Below are 10,374 nucleotides of genomic sequence, written 5' to 3' on the forward strand. Positions count from 1 at the left end.
TTACTGATGTGTTGGATTTGCAATCAGGACATAAAGTTAATTTCTTTGCCATATTTTTACTTTAGTGCCTTATTGCAAACAGGATGCAAGTTTTGGAATATTGTTATTCTGTACAGGCTTCATTCTTTTCACTCTGTCACCAGAGGCTTAATGGTGAAATCCCAGACTAGTTTCCTTCCTCTCCGGCAACGGAGATAGGAAGGATGCCTGTGTCTTTGTAGTGACTGGGTGTATCGATACACCATCCAAAGTGTAATGAATAACTTCACCATGTTCAAAGGGATAGTCAATGTCTGCTTTTTTTAAATCATCTACCAATAGGTGCCCTTCTTTGTGAGGCATTGGAAAACCTCCCTGGTCATTGTGGTTAAATCTGTGTTTGAAATTCACTGCTCAACTAAGGGACCTTACAGATCATTGTATGTTTGGTGTACAGAGATGAGGTAGTCATTAAAAAATATTTTTAAACACTATTATTGCACACAGCGTGAGTCCATGCAACTTATATGACTTGTTTAGCACATGTTTACTCCTGAACGGATTTAGGCTTGCCATAACAAAGGGGTTGAATACTTATTCACTCTCTTCTCATTTTTAATTAATTTGTACAAATGTCTAAAATAAATTAATACATTTTAAATTCCCACTAACACAATAACAGCTGGAAAAAGTCAAGGGGTGTGAATACTTTCTGAAGACACTGTATAAACATTACATACAGTTGAAGTCGGAAGTTTACATACACTTAGGTTGGAGTCATTAAAACTTGTTATTCAACCACTCCACAAATTTCTTGTTATAGTTTTGGCAAGTCGGTTAGGACATCTACTTTGTGCATGACACAAGTAATTTTTCCAGCAATTGTTTAGTCAGATTATTTAACTTATAATTCACTGTATCACAACTCCAGTGGGTCAGAGGTGTACAAACGGGCAGCAGGATAGCCTAGTGGTTAGAGTGTCAATTAGTCTAGTAACCGGAAGGTTTCAAGTTCAAATCCCCGAGCTGACAAGGTATAAATCTGACATTCTGCCCCTGAACAGGCAGTCAACCCACTGTTCCTAGGCTGTCATTGAAAATAAGAATGTGTTCTTAACTGACTTGCCTGGTAAAATAAAAATAAGTGTGGCTTTAAACAGCTTGGAAAATTCCAGAAAATAATGTTATGGCTTTAGAAGCTTCTGATAGACTAATTGACATAATTTGAGTCAATTTGATGTATTCCAAACTCAGTGTCTCTTTGCTTGATATCATGGGAGAATCAAAACAAATCAGTCAAGACAGAAATAAATTGCAGACAAGTCTGGTTCATCATTGGGTGCAATTTCCAAATGCCTGAATAATATAAACACCAAGGGACCACGCAGCATTCATACTGCTCAGGAAGGAGACACATTCTGTCCCCTAGAGATGAATGTACTTTGGTGCGAAAAGTGCAAATCATTCCAAGAACAACAGCAAAGGACCTTGTGAAGATGCTGGAGGAAACAGGTACAAAAGTATCTATATCAACAATAACAGTAAAACGAGTCCATTATCCTGAAAGGCCACTACTCCAAACCCGCCATAAAAAAGCCAGTTTATGGGGACAAAAAAAAGCCAGTTTTTGGAGAAATGTCCTCTGGTCTGATGAAACAAAAATAGAACTGTTTGGCCATAATGACCATCGCTATGTTTGGAGGAAAAAGGTGGACGCTTGCAAGCCGAAGAACACCATCCCAACCGTGAAGCACGGGGGTGGCAACATCATGTTGTAGGGGTGCTTTGCTGCAGTAGGAACTGGTGCACTTAACAAAATAGATGACATCATGAGGATGGAAAATTATGTAGATATATTGAAGCAACATCTCAAGACATCAGTCAGTGAAGTTAAGCTTGGTCGCAAATGGGTCTTCCAAATGGACAATGACCCCAAGCATACTTCCAAAGTTGAGGCAAAATGGCTTAAGGACAACAAAGTCAAGTTATTGGAGTGGCCATCACAAGGCCCTGACTTCAATTCTATAGACAATTTTTGGGCAGAACTGAAAAAGCATGTGTGAGCAAGGAGGTCTACAAACCTGACTCAGTTACACTAGCTGTCAGGAGGAATGGGCCAAAATTCACCGAATTTATTGTGGGAAGCTTGTGGAAGGCTACCCGAAACATTTGACCAAAGTTAAACAATTTAAAGGCAATGCTACCAAATACTAATTGAGTGTATGTAAACTTCTGACCCACATTCTTAAAATAAAATGGTGATCCTAACTGACCTAAAACAGAATTTTTACTAGGATTAAATGTAAGAAATTGTGAAAAACTGAGTGTAAATGTATTTGGCTAAGGTGTATGTAAACTTCCAACTTCAACGGTACCTTTAATAACTTTGACAACTATTTGTCAATCCTTTAGATGACAATTACATGCATTGCTAGATTGTTGCTGTAGAATAATAGTTTCATTTAGCCAAAGCATCAGGGGATAAGCAGGATATTGTGGTAACCCACTGCACTCTCTTTCTCCGGTGTGTATGTGTGTGTGTGTGAGAGGGAGGGAGAGTCCGTGTGTAGATTATATTTCCATTTAAAATAGCAAAATAGAGGTAATGCATTAGATGCAATACCATTTACTATATCCTTCCATCACATGTTTACTAAGTAGCCCAATACATTTTTAGGACTATAGATTAGACCATAAAACACTAGCAGACAAACATGAGAACCCCGAGTACAGTACCCGTAGAGATATGCTCACCGTCCCAATTCGGACTCCAACTCATAGTAGTCAGCCAGGGTCTCCTTCTTCGATCCATCTATCCAGTAGTCTGGAGCTGGGGATGCCCCTGCTCTGGACGAGGGTATAGTGACTTTACGCATCACCAGCTAGCCAGACGGATTAAAATATCTTGACAGCTCTTTTCCCCTGCTGCGATTCAATGCTTGACTCAGTTACAGTGGCGTGAAGAAAAGCGAGTTTGAAACCTTCCAAAACGAAACCGTATGGAAGAATATAAACATCAGTTACAATACTATTTGAAGGACTGGGTAACGTAGTGAATGAAATTGGTCCTAAATGCATATTATTCACAGCCACCAGCCCGCTTCGCTACCGTAATGCAAGTGTACTGGAAAGGCAAGTATACAGAGAGGAGTCTGCGTTTGAGGTTTCCACCGGGTCTTACTGTCGCCGGGTTAACATCCAAAAACATTGTAGTTATCTTTACCTGAGGTAACAATCAAGTACGTAATGTGTGTTACCATAATCATTGTGGTGGTTTTTATGACACATAAATACCATTTGAACTATGTAATTATACCGTATTTATTTCCACAAAAATGTGTCTATTGAGGGCCAAAAAATTGATAATTAAATACAGATTTTCCAGCCCTACAATAAACAGGAAATATTTGAATTGATATTTTTAAGATAATTAATACTGACAAATAACATAAATGCAATTGCTGCTCAGTAAATAACACGTATCTTTCAATTATAACACTTTCATATTTGTCAAAGATGCAAGACATCTGAGTAAGATGTAGGTACAGTGCCTTCAGAAAGTATTCATACACCTAGACTTGTTCCACGTTACAGCCTGAATATAAAATAGATTAATACAAATAAAAACATCTCACCCATCTACACACAATACCCCATAATGACAAAGTGAAAACATGTTTTGAAATGTTTGCACATTTATTGAAAATGAAATATATCTAATGTACATAAGTATTCACACCCAAGTCAATACATGTTAAAATCACCTACAACTGTGAGTATTTCTGGGTAAGTCTCTAAGAGCTTCGCACATCTGGTTTGTACAACATGTTCACATTATCCTTTTACAATTCTTCAATATGTCAAGTTGGTCAGAATCGGACAATTCTGTCAAGTTGGTTGTTGATCGTTGCTAGATAGTCATTTTCGAGTCTTGCCATAGATTTTCAAGCTGATTTAAGTCCAAACTGTAACTAGGCCACTCAGGAACATTTAATGTAGTCTTGGCAAGCAACTATTTCATCTTGTGTTTTAGGTCATTGTCCTGCTGAAAGGTGAATTTGTCTGTCTTTTGGAAAGCAGACAGAACCAAGTTTTCTAGGATTTTGCCTGTGCTTAGCTCCATTGTTTATTTTCACCCTAAAAAAAACTCTGTAGTCCTTGCCGATAGCAAGCATACCCATAACATGATGCAGCCACCACCACGCTTGAAAAAAATGAAGAGTGGTAATCAGTGATGTGTTGGATTTGCCCCAAATAGAGGGCTTTGTATTCAAGGACAAAGTAGATTTCTTTGCCATTTTTTTTGCAGTTTTACTTTAGTGCCTAACTGCAAACAGGATGGATGTTTTGGAATATTGGCGTACATATTTTAACTCTGTCATTTTGGTTAGTATTGTGGAGTAACTACAATGTTGCTGATCCATCCTGTTTTCTCATATCACAGCAATTCAACTCTAACGGTTGTAAAGTCATCATTGGCGTCATCGTGAAATTCCTGAGCTGTTTCCTTCCTCTCCGGGAACTGAGTTAGGAAGGACACCTGTATCTTTGTAGTGACTGGGTGTATTGATACCACAGGAGTTTGGTGGTACCTTAATTGGGGAGAATGGGCTCATGGTAATGAGTGGAGCGGAATGGTATCAGATACATCAAACACACTTCCCAGGTGTTTGATGCCATTCCATTTGCTCTGTTCCAACCATTATTAATGAATGCTTTCTTCGATTTTACCCATCTGCCAATAGGTGCCCTTCCTTGCAAGGCATTGGAAAACCCTGCTGGTCTTTGTGGTGGAACCGGTGTTTTAAAATTCACTGCTCAACTGAGGGACCTTTCAGATAATTGTGTGTGGGGTATAGAAATTAGGTAGTCAGTCAAAAAGTACCATTATTGCACACAGAGCAATCCATGCAACTTGATAATCACATGTTTACTCCTGAACATATTTAGTCTTGCCATAACAAAGGGGTTGAACACTTATTGGCTCAAGACATTTCAGCTTTTCATTTTGTATTAATTTGTAAAAATGTCTAAAAACATAATTCCACATTATGGGGTACTGTGTGTAGGGCAGTGACACCATGTTCAGGCTGTAACAAAACAAAATGTGGAAAATGTCATGTAATACATAAAATAGTTAACTGTTTTATCTTCCTTACCATGGAAACACATTCAAATGAAGGGCTTGTCGAACCCTCTGTCCCAAGCCCAAACCATGCATAGCTGGTCATCCTCTAGGACTCCAGCAAAGCCTAGCTACAGAGGGGGACACACAGACACCATTTGATCCACTACCTGCTCTGTCGTTGTGAGACAAAAACTATAATCCACAACAGGACTGTGAAAATATATTGATGTATCCGATTTGTCTATGGAATACAGTACATGTACACATCTATTTTGTCCTCTGTATAATCCTCATTGCTATGCTGTGTACCATCGAGACAGCAGGGAACATCTTAAAATGTGGTAACTCATGCTGAACCAATGAACATCAAATTGTATTAGGGTAATAACATAAAGTGAAAACAATCTGGAGTAATACAATGATAACAATCATGATGTCTATTTTAAAAAAGGTAGTTACATCAGGTTTTGGTCAATCACGGTTTCATTGAACACCATATTTGTTAGACCATTACAAAAGCATTAGAGCACATAATATATAATATAAAATGTGGCCAACTTGTCTGGCATCAAGTGTGGAACTATAGTCCACAATGCTCGATAGAGATGTATACATAGATCGGTGTGAAAAACCACATAAATAAAATAAAAATGAACGAGGGTTGGTTGGGAGAGGAACACTTCAAAGCAGTGCACTCTTGGTGTATGACAGCAAACATAGGTTCTGATTGAAAAGTGTCTGCATGGATGTCCACATCTCCTCCAGTTTCTCAGATACTCTAGATGCCTCCTCCATGAGCTCTGGTTCCTGGGTGATCAATCTGAGATGCAGCTAGAGAGAGAGAGAGAGAGAGAGAGAGAGAAACTATACAAAGTTTGTGAAGGAAACTCAGAAGTAAGACAAACCATACAGGAAATACACACGTTTTGAACCTTTGAAACAAAGTGTGTCTGTGGTGCTGTGAAGTCAAAAACACATTGTTCATGTTCTGTAAAGATACAATTTGAATTCAGGTACTCAACAAAACTGGGCTTAGTTTAAGAGTGAAACAACAGAACTACATATCAAGTCAAACATGTTTTCTTAATAAAACATTTAATTTTTATTTGACTTCTAGAGATGTGGTCATTGGTTTTGATTGAATTGTGTATCACGTTATATGTATAATGTGATACACTGTGATATATATATATATATTTTTTTTTTTACAGTTCTGTACTGCTTTTCAATTTATTTCCAATGTTCTGACTCCATCTGCTGGTTGCAGATGTAAGTGGGTGACAGTCAATGCAACAGAAAATAGATTTCCCTCTTCCTCTAGTGACATTGTTGATATTATTTAACATTAAGCTGCTATTATTCCTGCTATAATTACTGGAGTAATAACATCATTGAACTCATGTGTAACAATAAAAACTCAACATGTCAATTAAATAATAACAGTGTTATAACACAGATAACAGCAGCTTATTAACATAGCTACAGTGTTGGTGACTAGAATATTGATGTGGTTACATATAGGAAGAGTGCTAGGTAGGCCTGTGCCAGATCAAAGTCCCTCTTGGAGTTCAGCATACTGGCCAGCATCTTCAGAAAGTCTTGTAAGACGGAGACATCTCCACCCATATCAGGGGCCAGACCTCGGAGCTCAGCATCAATACCAGACGCACCCATCTCTTTCAGCATCCCCATAGGGCCATTATCTGGAAGAAACAATGAGGATGGATTATGACTCGTTGTTTTTGTATTGACCTGAGGTATCAGCAGAGTTAAACTGTGCCAAAACATCCTCTCGTTACTACACATGCTATTAACGTGACATCGGATTTAGCAGTAGGTTCAAGTATTGAGATTCTAAAAGACATTCTTCAGTTTTTATATGGCCTTAGAAGTGATTTGGGGTGAGAGGAATTTTTATGCTTGCAAGAGGTGCTGTGAATAATTGATTGCGAAGTGATATTCAGACTTGCAAGACGTTTGATTGATTTTGTCATTAATAAATAAATACATATAAAGACACTGAATAAATTCTAAAACGTGACCAGGATTCCACAATAAAGTCGGGGACATATTTCCATTGTGGTCCCTATTTTGTTTTACATAAATACATTTACAATTACTCGGAGTAATTGCTAGCTAAGTGAGATTCAAACATACATTTGTTGCGGAGTGTGGCAGGTTCTAGCTGTTGGAAGAAAGCGGCCTTCTGTGCCAGGACTCCAAAATTCACAATCTTTGACTGTGGAAAAAGTAAACAAAATAAACATTATTGAACCCAAATAACATACAGTACTCAGATTTGCTACACACATAATATATTGTCTCAATTTTCTAACATATGTGGCATTAGCTCACAGGCAAATAAATATTGCTAGAACCCATTTCTTGAATGCTAAATATCAGACATTTGAAAGCTCTAGTTTTGACCTTCATAATACCTCTGATGGCAGTGAATTTACAAGCACTAATTATGGTCAATTTAGCCTGAGAATAGTATCTAGTTATGGTAAGGGGTGAAATAAGTATAGCCAGTTATAATTGTAACGGTTTAGCAGATTATTTAAAAAAAGACCAGTCTTTACATGGCTAAAAGAAAAGGAATATAACATATACTGTTTACAGGAAACTCACTCTACATCCTTGGATGAAGTTGCATGGGAAAAGGAATGGGGTGGTGAAATAATATTCTGTCATGGACAAAGGAACTCAAACGGTGTAATGATATTAATTAACACAAATTTCAATCTGAATGTGCAAATAGTCAGGAATGATTTGTAAGGAAGGTGGATCCTTTGGAATATGAAAGCAGACAAAAAAAGAGATTTGGCTCATTAATCTATATGGTCCAAACCAGGCTGATCCACACTTCTCCGAAAACATTTATACCAATTTATTGAACTTACAGACAACACATGATCTAATCATTATGGTAGGAGACTACAACACAGTGTTAAGTACCTCAATGGACCGCAAAGGTAATCACTCTACAAACTATCATCACCATACCCTTAAGGAAATCACAAATATTATGGACACATTAGAATTCGTAGATATTTGGAGACCAAAAATCCCGACCTAGTGAGAGATACATGGAGACTTAATCAAGCTAGTCGTCTTGACTACTTTGTCTCCTTCTCTCTTGCATCAAAGGTTAAAAAGTTTTAATAGGAGACCGAATGTGCTTGGATCATCTAATTGGCATTCACATAACTCTTTTATAGATTTTCCACGTGGACGGGGATATTGGAAAAGTAATTAAAGTTTACTGGAGGACATCTTATTTTTAACTAAGACAAAATAATTTATAACTGAATTTTTCCAGTATAGGTTCAGCAAATCCCCTTACTGTTCGGGATACCTTAAAATGCTAATTAATGACTTAAAAATCATACAATGTGATTTTCTGGATTTTCGTTTTAGATTCCGTCTCTCACATTTGAAGTGTACCTATAATAAAAATTACAGACATCTACATGCTTTCTAAGTAGGAAAACCTGCAAAATCGTAGGTGTTTCAAATACTTGTTCTCCCCACTGTATATATTTACATCTTTCTTCGCATCTTTTATATATATTTTTTCTCTCTCCTAAAACTCAACTTCAAAACACTCCTGCAACACACGTCACCAATTTAGAAAAAAAGTATTATTTACCTCAAATCTGAAATCCACAATAGAAGCTAGCCAGAAGCTAACCTGAAGCTAACCAGAAGCTAACCTGAAGCTAACCAGAAGCTATCCTGAAGCTAACCAGAAGCTAGCATGAAGCTAGTCTGAAGCTAACCAAAAGCTAGCCTGAAGCTAACCAGAAGCAAGCCTGAAGCTAACCAGAAGCTAACCAGTTTACTGTACAACGCGACTCAGACCAGAACATACCGGACGTATTTTTCTCTCCATATCCCCGGATTTGAACCGCAAGCTCTGGACATTTACACCTGGATCTCGCAGCTAGCTAGCTGCTATCCGTGTGACTATTGGCTTACGTCGATCCTGGAGCAACATAAATTATTTCGGAGCTGGCCAGCTGAAGAGTTCCATCAGCCACTCCTGGGCTACAATCACCTATCCAGACCCGTTTTACTGCCGACGTGGAGCCCCACCGGGCCTTCACAACTGGACTACTGACGTTATCTGCCCAAAGGAGTTATCCAACTGGCCCCTCCGTCGCAACGTTATCTGAACGCCCATCTGCAGCCCGCTAATCATTAGCTGTCTTAACGGCTGATATCTGAATAGGTCTATCGGACAATTTTCTTGGGTCACTATAACTATATCTATTTTGCCAATTGGATTGGTCCCCTCTACAACACGGAACCCCACTAATCTACCAAAGTAAATGCACAAGGTGGCTAAAAACAGACCTCCATCCTCTGCCAGCTTGATACCGATGACCCGGCTAGCTGTCTGAATCGCCGTGACCCCAACCAACCTCACAACTCACTGGACCCTTATGATCACACTCGGCTAAGCATGCATGTAGAGGTGAATCTAGGCCCTGCAGTGCGTAGCTCCACTCCTATTCCCCAGACGCTCTCTTTTGATGACTTCTGTAACCGTAATAGCCTTGGTTTCTTGCATGTTAACATTAGAAGCCTCCTCCCTAAGTTTGTTTATTCACTGCTTTAGCACACTCTGCCAACCCGGATGTTCTCGCCGTGTCTAAATCCTGGCTTAGGAAGACCACCAAAGATTCTGGAATCTCCATCCCTAACTACAACATTTTCAGACAAGATAGAACGGCCAAAGGAGGCGGTGTTGAAATCTACTGCAAAGATAGCCTGGAGAGTTCTGTCCTACTATCCAGGTCTGTACCCAAACAATTTGAACTTCTACTTTTAAAAATCCACCTCTCTAAAAACAAGTCTCTCACTGTTTCCACCTGCTATAGACCATCCTCTGCTCCCAGCTGTGCTCTGGACACCACATGTGAACTGATTGCCCCCCATCTATCTTCAGAGCTCGTGCTGCCAGGCAACCTAAACTGGAACATGCTTAACACCCCAGCCATCCTACAATCTAAGCTTCATGGCCTCAATCTCACACAAATTATCAATGAACCTACCAGGTACCACCCCAAATCCGTAAACACGGGCACCCTCATACATATCATCCTAACCAACTTGCCCTCTAAATACACCTCTACTGTTTTCAACCAAGATCTCAGCAATCACTACCTCATTGCCCGCATCCGCTATGGGTCAGCTGTCAAACGACCTCCACTCATCACTGTCAAACGCTCCCTGAAACACTTCAGCGAGCAGGCCTTTCA

General features: G+C 39.0%; 1 protein-coding gene across 2 annotated transcripts in view; it reads right to left on the bottom strand.

Annotated features, from left to right (window-relative positions):
• LOC135548202 (calcium/calmodulin-dependent protein kinase type IV-like) overlaps positions 1-3,093 on the bottom strand; it is a 32,862-nt gene extending 29,769 nt beyond the window's left edge. For both annotated transcript variants that reach the window (XM_064977553.1, XM_064977552.1), the window contains exon 1: positions 2,734-3,093. In XM_064977553.1, coding sequence (XP_064833625.1) covers positions 2,734-2,855 — 122 coding nt within the window. In that variant the 5' untranslated portion in view covers positions 2,856-3,093. The remainder of the gene's footprint in view (positions 1-2,733) is intronic.
• Positions 3,094-10,374: the final 7,281 nt, after the last annotated feature.

Source organism: Oncorhynchus masou, chromosome 11 (assembly GCF_036934945.1).
Source record: "Oncorhynchus masou masou isolate Uvic2021 chromosome 11, UVic_Omas_1.1, whole genome shotgun sequence".
In the NCBI taxonomy this organism is placed as follows: domain Eukaryota; kingdom Metazoa; phylum Chordata; class Actinopteri; order Salmoniformes; family Salmonidae; genus Oncorhynchus; species Oncorhynchus masou.